The sequence below is a fragment of the Mus pahari genome, chromosome 19, assembly GCF_900095145.1.
Source record: "Mus pahari chromosome 19, PAHARI_EIJ_v1.1, whole genome shotgun sequence".
NCBI lineage: Eukaryota > Metazoa > Chordata > Mammalia > Rodentia > Muridae > Mus > Mus pahari.
In genome coordinates, this window is record NC_034608.1 from 79,954,028 (window position 1) to 79,972,510 (window position 18,483).

The following is an 18,483-nucleotide window of genomic DNA, read 5'->3' on the forward strand; positions in this document are numbered from 1 at the left end:
TCATTGAATGTTTTCTATAAGATTACCCTCAGGGGGTGCAGTGGTGGCACAAGCCTCTAACCCAGCACTTGGGGTCTCTGAGTTCAAGGCCAGTCTAGTACTGATACCCTGTTGTAGTAAGTATAATGTAGTGCTAAATACTGGCTCCCAAGATCTGGTTGTCCCTAGGGACAAGGAAATCCCCACACAAACCAAGTGATGCTATGTAACCTTGGTCCTTAATTTAAAGCTATTGGTGGAATAAAGATGCCTGCAGCCTATAGCTGGGCAGAAGAGAGGTAGGCAGAATTTTGGTTCCTGGACTTGGGTGAGAGGTAAAACCAGGAGAGGAGAAGAGAGAGAAGGTGGAGAGAAGTGAAGATGCCATGGGGTAGGTGAGTCATGAAAACATGGCCATGAGGGCTGGCCAGTTGGCGTTGAGTGGCCCAGATGGAACATGGCAGGTTACAACTCGGGGTTATTGATAGGGAAGTACACACTAAGAGCTTAGAGGGTTGATATCTTTCCAGCTCTAGTGCTTTAAAGGCTCATCATAAGTATCAAGATTTTGTGTCTTCTACCTGGGAACGGAATGATCTAAGACAGAGTAGAAACTGTAAATCTATTTATATCTATTACGACAATACCTACGTTTGCTCAAAGATACATTCAGGTAAATTTTTTTAAATTTGTTTTTTTATTTATATGAGTATACTGCAGCTATCTTCACACACACACTAGAAGTGTCCATTGGATCCCATTACAGATGGTTGTGAGCCACCATGTGGTTGCTGGGAATTGAACTCAGGACCTCTGGAAGAGCAGTCAGGGCTCTTAACCGCTGAGCCAGCTCTCCAGGCCTTAGTTAAACGTTGTTTACAGATAAATTCAATTAGACCACACACACACACATATACATGCACACACACACACACACACACACACACACACACACACACACGTGGTCTCCCTCTATGTGGCATGTGTGATACACATGCCTCTCCTTCAGCTCTCAGGTGGAGGTCAGAGAAAAACTTGGGGACTTGGTTCTCTGCTTCCACCGTGTCAATCCTGCTGATCAAACACTGTCGCCAGTCTTAGTGGGACTTTATGTGCTGACTCTGCTCACTGGCCCCTGTTCATATGTTTTATTGTCATTTCAGGTGAATTTATTTGAAATTGATATGAGAATTCACCAGTTAGTGTGGGATTAGATAGTATTCCCCTAAAGCCATATATCTCAACCTCAAATTTTGTTTTATTTTATTTTATTTTATTTTGAGAGACAAACTTGTCTATAATTAAAACTTATTGAAAAACTGAAGCTGGGCGTAGCACACGCCTTTAATCCCAGCACTTGGGAGGCAGAGGCAGGTGGATTTCTGAGTTCAAGGCTAGCCTGGTCTACAAAGTGAGTTCCAGGACAGCCAGGGCTATACACAGAAACCCTGTCTTGAAAAACCCAAAGAAAAACTGACACCAAAATAGGAGACCATTGTTGTAGACTTTATAAAATCAAACAGAAATTACATTGTCTTGGAAAGGTAACTGAAGTTGATAAGGCTTTCTGTGAAAAACACAAATTCAGGAACTTATATAGATGATTAGTATTGCTTTCTTCTAAATGAACAGTGTTCTGTGAGCCTGGCTCTTCCTCCTGTGGGCTGGCACCACACAGTTGAACGACCCTCACAAAGAACCACTGTCTGAACATGGCTGACAACTGGAGTAATCTTGTAGCAACCTGGACAGTTCACATCCGTGAAGTAAGAATTTGGGCTCTGAACCAGCCGTCTCTTCTTATGTTTTTTTCTTCTCCTCTCCAAGGAAGGGTGTAGTAGATCTCTAGCCGGAGGCATGGTGACGGCTCTGCACGTGCAGCCGCTCCAGATCGCTGAGATGAGAAGCTCGCTCCAGAATTTGTTTTTATCGTGCTCTAGAGACACTGTTTTGTGTGCTTGAAGACGGTTTGTAACTTACCTTTTATACAAGGTGAAGTTGGTTTGGTAGGCAGCAGGTTCATGAGTCCTGAGACATACATAGTGAAGAATTCATCTCTAGCATCGGGATGGGAACAAGACCCTCCTCCCAGAAATTCCCCTGCTCCTTTCTAGTTTACATTTCTGCTTGGCAGCTGCTGGTCAATCTCCTCGTAAAACAATCATCCACAAGGCAAATTTTTTTTTTTTTTTTGTTACTGTAGCATGTTTATTTTTCTTTACACAATGATGTCTTGCTAGGGACTAATGTTCTCACTGAGCAGTAGAAAACCAAAATTTGTCATTTCTTAAAGAATTGAGTACAAAAAAACCCTTACATAAATTAAAAGGATGAATACATTTACAGGCGTGGATGCAAACGTTCCCAACTCAACACAAGTAACAACATGGTAGTCAGGAGGGGAAAAAAAAAACCAGACCAGAAACTGGGTTCTAAGGCTCAGACTTTCTTACCCTGTTAGACTGGCAGGAAGGAGTGGTAACTGGTTCAGGAACCCTTGCCAGCCTCGGGAAATCCTGGCAGTCTGCTGGCAGTTAATACCCTGCACAGATCACTCCGTGGTGCTCACAGAGATCCACCAGGCAATGGACTTCTCTTCCACAGCGTGCTCTCCCCAGCCACCAAGTGACAGAGCCACATGAACTAAGGACTAAATCAAGATATGCTCAGGGCATTAAACATAAACCAAGGGAACAGTTAACTTGAACACAAGGGCAAAAATTAGCAACAAGCTCTACGATCCAGTGCTGATATCAAGATACAAGCTTCAATTTCTTTTCAAAGGCTTATTCCAGTTTCATGAGGCTAGCATGAGGTATGTACATTTGCCAGGGCAAATCGATACTTCAGAATCAGGTCATGCAGCAGATGCCTGGCACCTGCTCAGTCCATCCGGAAGCATTTGCGGAGGACGACGGAGGGACCTGACTCATCATACTCCTATTTGCTGATCCACATCTGCTGGAAGGTGGACCGTGAGGCCAGGATGGAGCCGCCGATCCAGACTGAGTACTCCGGGGAAGCAATGGTCTTAATCTTCATTGTGCTGGGTGCTAAGGCTGTGATCTCCTTCTGCATCCTGTCAGCAATGCCTGGGTACATGGTGGTACCACCAGACAGCACCTGTATTGGCATACAGGTCTTTACTGATGTCCACATCACACTTCATGATGGAGTTGAAGGGGGTCTCGTGGATGCCACAGGACTCCACGCCCAGGAAGGAAGGTTAGAAGAGTGCCTCTGGGCACCGGAATGGCTCATTGCTGATTCTGATCACCTGCCTATCAGGCAGCTCATAATTCTTCTCCAAGGACGAAGATGAAGCTCATTTTAGCACTTCTTTTACTGAGCATGGTAGGGCTCATCAGAAATAACTGGTCCCAGAGGGGATATTTGACAGTTGCCTTGAGTTGTTTGTTTGAGGACAGGGTGGGGGTGGGGGTGGGGGTGGGGGTGGGGGTGGGGACAGGGGTGTGGATCTCCTTAATTAGCCCAGGCTAGCCTCCAACTTGCAACCCTTTTCTTTGATCATCCAAATGCCGGAATTGCAGACATGGACTGAAGCACTACCACCTGGCCTTTCAGGAGACTGTCAGTGTAGATTGGCAGGGCTGGGGGGGGGGGGAGCGGCTAGAGTGCTGTACAGTGGCAAATACTTGTAATCCTAGCACTTGGAAGGCTAGCATGGGAGAATCATTGTGAGTTCCAGGATAGTCTGAGCTGTGCAGTACAACTGTCTTAAAGTGGTAACAAACAAGAATGGCTGCATCTTACCTGTGATTATCTCTGTGCCTGGTGAAAAGTATTTGGTTTGTTTCCAGTTTTTAGAAATGTTTTATATCTCACCAAGGCAGAGGCAGTGAGCACAGAACCTTCGTGGGTCTGTACCAGGTCCTCCTCCATATATATTATGGCTTTCAGCTGAGTGTTTTTATGGGACTCCTGGGTGTGAGCAGGACTGGGTCTCTGAGCCTTGTGCCTTCTGCTGGGCTCTGTTCCTTCTGTTGGCTTGTCCTTTCCAACGTGGACGTGACAGTTTCTGGCTTATTGATTTTTATTTTGTCATGTTTGGTTGTTATTCGTTAGAAGCCTATTGCTTTCTGACGAGAGACAGACAGGAAGTGGACCCCAAGGGGTGGGGAGGTGGGAGGAACTGGGAGGAGTAGAGGGAGGGGAAATTTTAAATAGGATACGCTTTATGAGAAAAGTCTATTTTTAATAAAAGGGAAACATCAGAAAAGTATTTTATATAAGCATATGGAAACTTTACATAAAAATGAGTTTCATTATGACATTTTCTTACTTATGCTAAAGTCTTTTGATCGTATTCACTCCAGCCCTTTTTTTTTTTTTTTTTTTTTTTGGCTTTTGTTTGCCATTCAGTAGTTACATGTTGTGGGACATATTAAACGAACCGGGCACTTCTCCTCCGCCCTGGAGATCTGGCCAGCCATGCACTGGTGGGCAATGGCTGACATGTTTTTATCTCTGACTCAGAGCTCCAAAATCTCTCCACCCAGCTTGCTAGGTTCCCACTGGTGAGTTGTTACCATGCCAAACCATGCTTCAACACACCCCTCCCCTCGAGACCTTTGTGGTACAATGCTTTGGAACCACCCTACCTTTCTCTCTTGAAACCAGACGAGCCATTGTGTAAAGGAAAATGCAACACAAACTTAGTTCAGGAAAAAAACGGTAACTGATCGCTGGGTGCAGCAACTAAAATCCTAAACTTATAAGCCTTATTAAACTTAATCCTCCGGTGGCAAGTCCTGATGGATCTGCCATTAAACCCAGGAGATACTTGTCCTCATTCTATCCCTCTCCAAAAAGGACCTCTCTCCTGCATCCTCTCTTCCTCTGTCCAACCCGGAAGTCCCTCCCACTCGACCAGTGATTGGCTCCTTTATTCATTAGGAGGTTGGTTCACAAGAGCAGCACCAGGCCCATCCACAACAGTTATAGATAATGGTAGAAAGAGCGGTATATATTTTTGTGCGAATATAACTACTGGGCATAAAGAGTTCCTTGGGCATATGAGAATTGTTTACCTTTTTTTTTTCTTCTCAAGACAGACTCTTAACGTTGTAGCCCAAGCTGACCTTAAACAGGTGTTCGTGCCTTCTCCTAAATGCTGGAAATGTGTACCAATGTTTCATTCTAAGAAGAAACTATATTTTAAGAGGCATGGGTGGTGTGTATGTAGGTCAGAGGACAGCATGACTTTGGGAGTTGGTTTTCTCCTTCTACACGTGCCCGGAGAGTTCAGGACCTCAGACTTGGCAGCGAGCACCCTCACTCGCTCAACCATCTCACCAACTTTAATGCACATTGTCTGTATTGTATAACAAATTTAATGAATAATTTAATAAATCTAATTCTGTGTGTGCATGTGCTATGGGAGTTTTACTTAGGGCCTTATCTATGCTAGGCAAGAGCTCATCAATGAACTATATTCTTAAAACGGTTTTTAAAAAGAATATTTAATATTTCTTTTTACGCCCTTGAACTCACTCTATGACCCTAGTAGACCTTGAATGAATGATCTTCCTTCCTTGGCTATGCCGGTAGCTGTGGGGTATTGGCCTTTGCCACCAGACCCAGTAGCTTTTGTCACCTCTGTAGCTTCAAGATTCTTTTCCTAGCTGTAGCATTATTGAGCCTTTAAAAGCCTCCATTTAAAAGAACCCAGGTGGGGGCTGGTGAGATGGCTCAGTAGGTAAGAGCACCCGACTGCTCTTCTGAAGGTCCAGAGTTCAAATCCCAGCAACCACATGGTGGCTCACAACCATCCGTAACGGATCTGACGCCCTCTTCTGGAGTGTCTNAAGACAGCTACAGTGTACTTAAATATAATAAATAAATAAATATTAATATTTATTAATATTTAAAAGAACCCAGGTTACCAAGGACATTATTTAACCTAATCCCTTAGGACATACCTTACTCAGCTCCCAGACCACACTCAAGATTTTGAACAAAGAAAGAAACGATCTGCATCATACATATTGAAAAGGGATTCCTGGGAGCTGGTGCATGCACGTGGTGTCCCCAAGGCTCGCATGGTATTTGCTGGGACTTTAGTTCCAGAGAGGGTTCACCGAACACAGCAGGAATGACTTGTTTTTCCTGGATTCTGTTGGCAGACATTTCTGTTTACTGGCTGGATGCTACAGTTGCATTCTGGAATATTTGTGGAGGAACGATATGTCACCAGCTTTCAAAAATGTGCTGTGTCCGCACATCTATCAGCCTGCAATTCAGTGTGCTGATAACCCGGTATGTGTAGAGCTTTACCGATCACCCTGCCTCCCCAAAACAGGCGATGTCAGGAGTGCTGATGTCTTGATTGCATCTAAAACAAACTTGAAGCTTAGCTTCAGAAATAAGCCAAGGCAGCCTTATGCCTTATCTCTTTTCTATTAAGTTAATGGCTTCTGGGTGAGTGAACTGATAAGACGAATTGGTACCATTTATGGCCCCAGTTTCATAATTCTTTCTGTTCATAAAGGCAGAGGGCAGGGCAGGTCCAGTGAGAAGCAGAAACATTGCAGGAAAATACAACAAATTTTAACAGCATGTGTATTAGTAAAAACATCTACAAATTAGCCAGTAGGGGCCATTTAGTCTTTTCTTAATATGAGTTTTCCTCATTTTTATGAAGTAAGTTGGGGACGGCTAATTTGGGGTCCAGGAAATCTGGCAGTCTACTTCTAACAACGTCACAGGAAACCATTGAACTTGTGGCCTCTGGTAACTGCAGAACTATGCTTGGAAGCCTTCACTCAGCAAACCCAGCAGTCATTGCACAGCAGGGAAATACCGGGGGTGACAGAAACCCGAGCCTACCTCCAGGTAGTAGGAGAAGCACACTTCTCCCCTACATCTTTCAGGTCATGCCCTCTTAGCTGTACATTTCCTAGTGACGATTTCCTCTGCTACCAAAGACATGTCGTTTATATTCAACTAAACCCAGTTCATCCCAAATACAACACTGAGAAGTTCATAGAGAAAAACACAGAGACAGGTTGGGGAGGCTATGATGGCTCAGAGGGTAAAGTCACCTCCTGCCAAGCTTGACAGTCGGGGGTAAGTTTTGGTCTCATGCGGCGTTAGGAGAGAACAGATTCTCAGACGTTTTCTCTGGCCTTCACAAGTGTTCTTTGGTATTCTTACCTACACACACACACACACACACACACACACACACACACNACACACACACACACACACACACACACACACACACACACACACACACACCCAACCTAAATCCCCCAAATACATACTTACTCATACCTATTCCCACCTTACCCTAGTCCCCACAGTCACTAAATGCAATGTGATGAAACAAAACAAGATTGAAGAAGCCTTCTGTTGAAAATATGTTCTTCATGTCTGGGTTGTCTCTACCCTGACTCCCAATGTACATTTTTTTTTTTTTTGGTGTCATAAGGTAATTATTTTTCAACTATTATTGAATTGTTACCATGACTACCAAAATAACCAGAAATAAATGCAGATAGAAATATTTTGCAAGGTTTCCCTCTCTTCTCCCTCCTCCCCCAACTTTCTCTTTTTTTTTTAGATTAAAGGTATGTACCACCATACCCAGTGCAAGATTTCTTTACTGATTCTTCACTTATCAATGATGACAATCAAAAGCAATGATAGGTAACAGGTGCACTATGGTACACTGCCTTCAGATGTTTGCAGGGTTGGGTGTAGTGCACACCTTTAATCTTAGTACTTGGGGAAGTAGAAACAGGTAGATCTCTTGTAAGTTTGAGGTCAATCTGGTCTATATAATGAATTTCAAGCCATGTCTCAAACAAAACAAAACAAAACAAAAACAAACAAATCTGATGTCTGCTACAGTAGTGTGTACATGGTAGTCTACAATGATGGCTGTCAGAGGGCATAGACACTGGAGAGGGTAATGTGACACGTGGTTCAAGTGGCATAAAGTCTCTCTATGAGAGAGGCTAATATTGTCTGGCATCATGTCAGCACTGAAAGACGATGTGCTCACTGGCTTGTGCAGGAATTCTGCCTCATGAATATTTAAAAGCTTGTGGTCAGGTCAGTGAACCCATCAGTCAACAGAGGGACCCAGTGACCAACTGTTGAGTGAACATAACTATGCAAGCATTTACAGGCCTTATAAGAAGACAGTCTGAGTCAGTCGAGGTGAGGGCAGAGCAATTGTTTGCTCAGTGCTGGTCTGTCTTTGTCAATATTCCTTTAAGGATATGGCCACCCGGATTCTAGAATTCATAAGTGTGTTTTGGAAATTTTTTTGTTTGTATTAATTAGCTAGTCCTCCCAGATCAAAGTAAGTGTTGTTTCTTTGGAAGAACTATATTATCTACAGTATATACTATCTATGACAGGTTCTTAACAAATATTTGAACTATGATACCTACGAGCATACTCTCCACTAATATTTCTTGCCATCAAGCTGCATTTGGTGTTACAAAAGGTATTCATAAAACCAAAGCTGAACAGCGTACTCCCCTTCAAAAGAACACCACTCCCTAACCCCCTGCCTCAACCCCTAATCTAGTAAAACCAAGCCAGAAAAGTTTAGAAAAACTACTACAAATGTGAAGCTCATCTTTGGAGTTGAAAAAAGTGTGTGTGTGTGTGTGTGTGTGCGTATGTGTAGTGTGTGTGTATATGAGTGTGTATAATGTGTGTGTTTGGTGTGGTGTGTGTGTGTAGTATGTGTGTGTATAGTGTGTATGTGTGTGTAGTGCATATGTGTGTGTATAGTATGTGTGTAGTGTGTATGTGTGTGTATAGTGTGGTGTGTATGTGAGTAGTATGTGTAGTGGTGTGTGTGTGTTTGGTGTAGTGTGTGTGTATGTGTGTGTATAGTGTGTATATGTGTATATATGTATGTTGTGTAGTGTGTGTATGTTGTGGAGTGTATGTGGTGTGGGTGTGAGTAGTATGTGTGTGTATATGTGTGTGTATGTAATATGTGTGTTTGGTGTGGTGTGTATGTAGTGTGTGTGTGTGTAGTATATGTGGTGTGTGTGTAGTGTGTGTATATGTGTATGTGTGTAATGTGTGTATATGTAATATGTGTGTTTGGTGTGGTGTGTGTGTAGTGTGTGTGTGTGTGTGTGTGTGGAGTATATGTGGTGTGTGTGTATAGTGTGTGTATATGTGTATATGTGTAATGTGTGTGTTTGGTGGAGTGTGTGTGTATGTGTAGTGTATGTGTGTAGTGTGGTGTGCGTGTGTGTGTGTAAGATAAATGCCCAAAGAAAATTCAGTTGAAAACACCAAAGACATCAGTTTGCTCAAGAGGCCACAGACTCTAACACAGAGACACGGACAAGAGCATACTACAGAAAAGATGGAAGGCAACAGATGACCTGAGCGAGAATGAGATGCCAACACTAAAGTCAGGCACTTTGTAAAAGGAACGCTGTGCTTTAAACATAGGATAATACTTTACTCGGTCACACAGCGGCTCCGTGGGGGGCAATTTATCTTTACTAATTTCTAGATGAACGGCAGTCTCAAGTCCCTTACAGTTTACTCATGTCATACTGTGAGGGGTAAGGATGGGAGCCTGACTCGCTCTGATCTGTCTCCTATCATTCCTTCCAACGAGTCTTTTTAGTTAGAAAGTTCTCTAATACTTTTTGGTCATGTTGGGACAGCATAACAACAGCAGTTGAAACACATAAGCAATTTGTTTGGTCTCCTCCCCACCATGGATTGTAGCCTAGGTTGGCCTTGAACTCATAATCCTATTGTCTCCATTTCTCAAACGATGTGGTTATAGCTGTATACTATCACCAAGGGCTCAAAATGATTTTTAAAGGTCTACTTCTCTCTCTCTTTAGTGTGTGTGTGTGTGTGTAAGCAGGTGCCAAAGGCATCATGAACCTCCGAATCTGGAGTTACAGGCGGTTTGTAAGCTGCCTGATAGAGGTACAGAGAATGAAACTGCTTTAGAACAGCAGTATGCAGTACTTTTAACTGCTAAGCCATCTCCCCAGCCTTAAAAATCAATTCTTTAAGGATTTACTTATTTACTATCTATCTATTTATTTAATACATATGGGTATTTTTGCCTGCATGTAGTATGTATATCAAGTGTGTGTGTGTGTGTGTGCGTGTGCGTGTGCGTGTGCGTGTGCGTGTGTGTGTGTGTGTGTGTGTGTGTGTGTGTGGTGCCTTTGGAGGTCGGAGGGAGTGATAGATTCTCTAGACCTGGAGCTGTGAGCTGCCTTGTGGGTACTTTGCACCAAGCCTTGATCCTCTGGAAGAGCAGCCAGTGCTCTTAACCACTGAGCAATCTCTCTAGCTCTATAGGTTTATATTGTTGTTGTTGTTGTTGTTGTTGTTATTGTAGAGACAGGGTCTCTTTATAAAGCCCGAGCTGTCCTGAAACTCTAGGAAGAACAGGCTGCCTCTGCCTTCAGAGTGCTAGGACTAAACATGTGCACCACTATCATAGACTTCAAGTGAATTCTTAACGTATGAAAAGCTTTCAATTCCAGCTAAAGAACCCTAAGATAATTTTATTTTTCTCTTAATCTGAGTTGGCGACGCATGACCCGCAGCTTCTGGCTTCCTTGCTCATCTGGTGTTCTGAGCTTCCTGGATGAAATCCTAAAGGCTCTCTACCTGGCAGGTCCCACAGATCCCCTGGAAGGGAGTGTCTGGCATGGGGATGTGGGCAGCTCCTGCTTGTCAGGGGGTTGTGCACACGCCTTTGATGGAGGATCATTACTTATCTAGAACATCCTTATAATTCCCTCCTGGGCCACTTACAATTTATCACTTCCTCCTGCTCATTAGACAAGACAGCTTTCAAAGGTAGGTGGATGACAATATAACCCAGGCAGGAAATGGCTCCTACCTGCTACCCAGTGGGTTAGTAGTCTCTAAAGTAGACTCCTGCCATTACTCTGGTCTCTTCTAAACTGATGCTGTAGCTTTGCAGCGTGAGGTTCAGAAAGCCAAGGATAGAAACCGATGGAGATGGTTCTTGATGACTCAAGGAAAAGTACACAGTGTTCCAGACAGCACCAAGAATGGAGATCTACAAACCTATCTGTACAGAGATGCTTTTCATGATACTCAGGGTCCCCATGCTGCACTGGGTGAACACTTCATCACTTGGTTATATCCCACCGCCAGACCTATCTGCATTTGACTCTGGCATTCATGACATGATTTCTTCTGTCAAGCACATATGCTCATGTTCCTTATATTTTATTTGAGGTTAGAATATGTAGTTCACGAGCATATTGCGTGTGAATGCTGTAGATGGGTCATCAAATGTACACTGAGAGTGAGTATTCGGTGCTTATCTGTGTAGATTTGTACTGTTCCAAGTTAATGTGATCTGCGAGACACAGTTTACTGGAGGGTGTTTATTGGTAACTCAGATAATGTCTTTTTAAAAATTTATTTATTATGATTATTATTTTTATCATTATAGGTGTTTCAAGACATGGTTTCTCTGTGTGGCCTTGGCTGTTCTGAAACTTGCTGTGTAGATCATGCTGACCTTAAATTCACAGATTCACCAGGCTCTGCCTCTTGAGTGCTTGGATTAAAGGCAAGTATCAACACAACCAGTTCTTATTTTTAAAGGCTTATTTGTTGTTGTTGTTTTTTTTTATATGCCTGCATGTATGTATATGTATCATGTACATGCCTAGTGCCTGAGGAGGCCAGCAGAGGGCGCCAGAGTCCCTGGAATTAGAGTTATAGGTGACAGAGTCACCACTTGGGAACAAAACTTGGAGCAGTAAGTGCTCTTAGCCACGGAGTCATCTCTCCAACCCCAACCCTGTTTTGAGATTGGGTCTATGTAGCCAGGCTGGCCTGGAACTCCCGATCATCTTGTCTTCACCTCCTTAGAGCCAGGACTACAGGGGCATGCCACCAGCCTAGCTCATACTGGGTGATGTCTGTGTGCACACCAGCCTATCACGGTTTCTGTTGCTTCATGAGGACATGGGATGTTATGAAAAGACATACAGTGGGTATGTCTGCGGTTTTTTAGATATAATAATATCATCTGCTTCATAGATTTAGACAGGCTTAAAAGATTAAGTAGCTATAAAGTATTATTATGGAAGAGTTAGGAGGCAGAGAGCTACAGCGTGAGGGAGAAAAGAACACATCATGCTAATGAATTTGGAAAGCACACAGTGAGATTGCCTGAAGAAATAAGCTGAGTGTATTTGCCATGATATTCAGTGATGAGCTCTTCAGAAGCACCTCTGTACCAGGCAGCGTTCTAAGAGCTGGCTGAAGCTCACACTAAAACCAACCAAATCTGCACATAATAGAGCGTTCTTGGTGGGCTGCACGCCCAGTGCTTTATCTTACTTTGTGTAAAATATTGCTTTACCTGGTTTGTTTGTTATTGACTTATTACCCCCACCCCCAAGGGAATGGTTCAGCGGAGATAAAGCATTTAATTTTTAAAAATTTGATTACATTTATTTACTTATGTAAGTATGTGGCACAGAGAGCAACTTGCAAGAGTTGATGTTATCTATTCCGCACGAGGACCCTGGGGTTTGAACTCAAGTTATCAGGCTTGGCAGCAAGGACCTGTAACTGGTGAGCCATCCTACCCGCTCATCTTACATGGATGTGATTCATCTTGTTCTTTCCTGTCTTCCCTCTTCCAGGTGACATTAATCATGATGCATGAATTGTGATGAGCAGCAGGTATCTGGGGGTGGACTTTAGTCGCTCAATTCTCTTCTCACTGTTATAGTTTTAAGGGAGATTATTTAAAAATTTACATGTTGTGTATCTATCTATCTATCTATCTATCTATCTATCTATCTATCTATCTATTTATTTATTTATTTATTTGTGTGTGTGTGTGTGTGTGTGTGTGTGAGAGAGAGAGAGAGAGAGAGAGAGAGAGAGAGAGAGAGAGAGAGAGCCAGTGAATGTGTGCGCTGTGTGAATAACTATATATGCCACGAGAATTAGCTCTCTCCTACCATGTGGGTCCCATGATTGAACTCACGTTTTGAGGCTTGGTGGCAGGAGGCTTTAGCCATCACACTGGCCTCCTCCTAGTGAGGTTCTTACACTAGACATTCCTCTGTCTTCCAGAAAAGCCATAGTTATAATTCACCTAAGACTATGTGATCTTGCATCAGACCCATTTGGAGGACCATACACAGGCACTCTAACCTATTTTTGTGAAAAAGGGAAGAGAAAAAGAAAAACGAACTAATAAGGAGATTGGCTTGAGTCAACCCAGTGTCCTGTGGGCCATATGCCAAAGGCCGAGCTGCATGGTCTCAGCAGGGTGGCTTTCCTTCATCCTGGTACAGGGAAGGGTACTGGAGGGACAGGTGAGTGACTGACTCCTGGGACCACTGCAATCGGGTACCACTGCTTTACAGGAAACATTTATCTCTGTCTCCAGCGAGCTTCAGCAGGACAAACAGTTCTAATCGCAGCGAAAACAATCTTAAGACAAAGAGTTGGAGTGTGTGAGAGTCTGTGTCAACGGCTAGAGACAAGCTGGAGCGGCCTCTGTTTGCCCTGCCTCAGGTAATCGAGGTCCTCCAGAGGCCCTCAGAGCCCATAACAAAAGCTAAATAACAGCCTTAGCAAGTGTGGGGGACACAGTTTTTTTCCGGATAAAACCTGCTGTGGGATGAGAGTGAGGGGTTCCTAAAACAGAAGCCTGGGTGCAGTGTCTGGGGGGCAGATGCTCTTCAGATGTTTGCCTGGGTTACGTTTAAGGAAATCGCTGTGGATAGATTTACATTCGCGTCTGCAGGTTTCTCAGATGGCAAATGATCATTCAATATATAATCCTGTAACAGGAAACATACTTTTTTTTTTCTGTTTCTTTATTTTTCAAGGCAGGATCTCTGGCACAGGCTAGTCTCAAACTCCCTAGAAAGCTCAGGATATCCGCGGCCTTCTGGCCTCTACCTCCCCTGTAGCGATATCACTGGTTTTTATATACTGAAGGTTAATGTAGAACTTGGTGCTTCCTAGAAAGCACTCCACCAACTGGGATACACCACCGGCCTCAAAATGTATTTTTTTAAAATTAGTTTTGAAATTTAGCGTACAAAGTGATAGGCTTTGTTCTGGCTTTTGAGGCCCCACCTTTAGCTGAAACACTGTGGACAGTTGGTGGCTGCTGGGAGCAAGGGAAGAATATTTCTTTTAGGGTGTGTCCACTGGTAGTTGGACATGCTCCACTGAATGACCCTATATCCACTAATAGGCAGTATAACTAAACTCGGTGGTGAAAGAAAGGAAGAAAAGAAAAGAAAGAGAGAAAGGAAGGAAGGAAGGAAGGAAGGGAGGGGAGGACACGGAGCTGGGAGAGAGCCAGTTGGAGAGATGTCTTAGGGAGTTGAAGAGGAAAGTGAAGTTTGGATGTGATCTAAGGATGCTGTATACACACGTGAAATTCTCCAAGTATAAAATACTATTTTGAAAAGTAATAAATAAGCTGGGAGTGGTGTGCACCGTTAATTACAGCAGTTGGAAGGCAGAGGAAGCAGATCTCTGTGAGTTCAAGACTAACTTGGTTTATGTAGTGAGTTCCAAACCTGACAGGGTATATCATAAGATTCGGCCTCAACAAACAAATAAATAAATGAAACAAAAAATTAAATACATGTGCACATGTGTGCACACTGAGACACACACATGCATGTGAGCGCACACACAGTGTTCTGAAGGTCAAGTTATCTAAATGTTCCTTCTGGCTTGATTCTTTACTGATTTAATGCCCATCAACTCTCTGATGATGGTGTGGTTAAGGTACACACACACAGACACAAACACACAGACACACAGACACACACATACAAACACACACACACACAGACAGGTATGACAACCCTTGTTCTTTCAAGGTTATATATATATATATATATATATATATATATATATATATATATATATATATGTGTGTGTGTGTGTGTGTGTGTGTGTGTGTAAATACATACACACATACATCTGAGCATTAGTGGTTTTACCTTTATTGCTTTACAAATACAAACTCAAATTTTTGACTAGGTGTTTGACTTCTGAGACCATAAATTTGATTTCAATGTTCTGGATTGGCTCATAATACGGAGTAAGAGGATAATGATCAAAGGAAATCAATATAGAAACAGTCTTGGTTCAAGATACCAGGAAGGCCATGCCAGCCCTAAGTTTACCACTGTGTGAGGAAAATGCATTGTTATCCAGTTAGAGTAAGTGTGGCTTTACTGTCTGTCAGCCAAGTTCATTTTAAAGAGTACAGTTGAAACAATCTGTGAACCAGGAACAAGGCTACGTAGTTCTGATTAGGCTTCCCACTCTTGGGGTCAGCAGCCATCTGAGTATCAATTTAATGGGGATTTTGAGTTCTAATCGCTGTCTGATGTGTTTCCAGTTGGTTATGTAAGCACTGCATGTCTCTGAGACATAATGTATTTCATAGCCAGTACTTCTTAAAGACAAGAACCTATGAGAAAGGTTTGGTTTAAAAAAAAAAACAAAAAAAACCAACCACACACAAACAAGGGGAGGAGGACTATGGACAGCCCAGAATTTAAATGCAATTGCTGTTCTTGTGGGTCAGGGAACCTGGGCTTCGTTGCTCATACCCATTCAGGGTCCTAGAGCCATCTGTAATTTCAGTTCAAGGGAGTGCAATGCCTCTTTGGTTCTTCTCAGGCACCAGGCACGCATGTGAATACCTACATCCAGGCTGGAAAAACATTAATAGACATAAAAAGTAAAAATTTAAAACAGAACAAATCACCACAAAGACAGACAGGCATATTGGCACACGCCTTTAATCTCAGCACTTGGGAGGTAAAGAACGCTGTGGGTTCAAGGCCATCCTCGTCTATATAATATATTATTGGTCAGCCAAGGCCACATAGTGAGACCTTGTCTCCACAACAAACAAAAACAAAAATTTACAAGCACAGCTTGTTTATGAGTTTATTTTATGCTCTATAACTATGGAAAATGTCTTTGGGACGTGTTTATATATACATGTATAATTTATTATTTGTTCTGTACAAATCTTGGTGGGACCTAGGGCTACCTAGCACACTCATTTAGATGATATGCCTCTGTCTTAACATTTGTTCTTACTGGCAAAAACATGGCATTGGGCTTTAAAATACAATTTTGTTTGTATGTTTGAGCTTTGATGAGAATTAATTTTAAGACAGAGTTTTTTGTGTTTCAGGCTAGATCTTGAACTTTTGGTCCTCCTGCTTCTACCTTCAGAGGGCTGGATTAGAGATGTATGCCACTGCACAGAGCGTATGAACTTCTGAGGACTTCCTGTACGCTAGGCAGGCACCACATCAGCTGGGCCTGCAGCCCTAGCCACGACTAAGCTACATTTCCAGGACAAGAATCTGTTTAAGGAATCCTAATGCTGATCCTTCCCGTGTAAATGAAACCGCACTCACGCGCGCATGCACATCACCCACCGGACTCATGCTCATATGCAGAGTAGAAATGAAACCAAATCCAGCTACGTAGAAACATGATTGTGAAGGAAAGAACAGCATCCAGGAGGCACCCCCGCCCCTTTTCTTTTTTTACCTTCATTCCTCTCATTAGGGCTGGTGTAGATGGAAGCCAGAGTAAACAAGGAAAAGATGAAGAAAGCCAGTAAAATGAACGCCACCTCCAGGTTGGTGAATGGCAGCTCCATGGCATACTAATGGTGTTTTCGCCTACAGTAGGAAACAAATAGTGACTTAGGACACTGTGATCCAGGGAACTGCCCAGCCATTATTTCCTTTAGAATCAAACACACGTGCGGTAAGACTTACCCAAATACCCATGTGCCCAGCGTAATGTACTTGGCCTTGGTGAAAATGAAGTATGACGAGGTGTGGTGGCACATGGCTGTTATTTCAGTATTAGGGTAGGACAAGTGTGAACTGAGGCTAGTATAGTCTACAGAGCCGACCTCCTGTAAGAAACCCAGCCCAGCCCAACCCTGAAACTAGTGTGTAAACAAAAGCCAGGATAAGGGAGCTGGAGAGGTGACGCAGTGGTTAAGGGCGCTGGCTTCTCTTAACAGAGGACCTGGATTTGGTTCCTAGCACGTCCACGGCGACTCACGAATGTCTTTAATGTCATTCCAGGGGATCCCACGCCCTCTTCTGCCTCCTCAGGCACCAGGTTTGCACATGGCACACATATATACACAGAGATAAAAACACCCATACATAAAATGAAAATAAATAAATGTTAAGAAGAAACAGAAAGATGACTATGGTACTAGGGTTAGAGGTAAAAGCACTCAGTGTGTAAAAATGCACGAGAATCTGAGTTTTGATCCCAGCATCCTTGCAAAAAGCCACATGTTGGGGCTGGAGAGATGGCTCCGCGGTTAAGAGTATTCACTGAGGTGATTTCTAGCATCCACTTAGTGGACTGACTCTTAATTGCCTGTGACTTCAGCTTCAGGGCCTGACCTTTTTGTCCTCACCTGCGCTCTCATGCACAGACTATCATTCATATATATACATACACACACAATTAAAAATAATAAAATGTTAAAGAAAAAAGCCTAATGTGGCTGTGCACACACCAGTAGTATTGTGGCTATAGATAGGAGGGGAAATGGAGCTTGCTGGCTGACAGTCTTATCTCCAGGTGCAGTGAGAGATGCGATGTAAATGCATCAAGGAGGCAGGTGGTAGAGGAGGACTCAGTGTCCTCGCTCTGTCAGAGCTCATGCACACACACGTTAGTATACATAGGTGTGTGCACAGACACATGTACACACACACACACACACACACACATAGCTGCAGCATTATCTTGCTAAGAACAACTGCTGACTATCTTTTTGTGTCTTTTAGACAAATGCCAACTATTTTAAAACACTGCCAAGAGCCTAGGAGAATTCTGAAGACACTCACAGGAAGAGTGGCCACACCTTCCCACCACAGCTCACTTCAGATCCTTCATCTGCTCTGTGAGTAAAGCAGCTGTTGCTCCCTTCCTCAAGTCCCTCTGAGTGTGGTATTCAGATGCTCTCGGCACATTCTCTAGGTGGGATTCTGGGCTAGACCTGTCGCTCTGTCTCTGTCTCTCTCTCATGTGTGTGTGCATGTGTGCATGCCGCAGTGTGTGTGTATGAAAGGTCCCATACAATGGAGTGTGTGTACGTGGGTTCTGTTCTCTTTGTCCCTCTTCCTGTGGGTTCCAGGGATAGAACTCAGGTCACCAGTCTTGGGCAGTGTTTTACTGCTGAACCATTTCACTGACCCCTGGTAAGGAAGTGAAGATGGAAGGAAAAACGGTAATTGGGAAACATCACAGGATTCATTTTGAGGGGCCTGCAGGAGAATGAGAGCTTTTTATTGGCTAAATGAGGGAGCAGAGGGGACCCCAAGGCTCCTCCTTCAAGAGGAAAGGATATGAGGCTCACCACTAAAATCATCCCACAGAATTGTGTGAATTGAGTGTGGAGACTGTCAATCCCACGGTCAG

General features: G+C 43.3%; 1 protein-coding gene and 2 pseudogenes across 1 annotated transcript; all 3 read right to left on the reverse strand.

Annotated features, from left to right (window-relative positions):
- Positions 1-1,583: 1,583 nt before the first annotated feature.
- On the reverse strand, positions 1,584-1,838 carry LOC110337020 (annotated as a pseudogene).
- A 1,081-nt stretch (positions 1,839-2,919) lies between these two features.
- On the reverse strand, positions 2,920-4,629 carry LOC115062588 (annotated as a pseudogene).
- An 11,875-nt stretch (positions 4,630-16,504) lies between these two features.
- On the reverse strand, positions 16,505-16,687 carry Smim31 (small integral membrane protein 31). The gene has a single exon (XM_029531711.1). It carries the CDS (start codon positions 16,685-16,687, stop codon positions 16,505-16,507), a length of 183 nt encoding a protein of 60 aa, XP_029387571.1.
- Positions 16,688-18,483: the final 1,796 nt, after the last annotated feature.

Coding starts and splice junctions, on each gene's coding strand:
- Smim31 (XM_029531711.1), bottom strand. CDS start 16,687: ATGGAGCTGCCATTCACCAACCTGGAGGTGGCGTTCATTTTACTGGCT.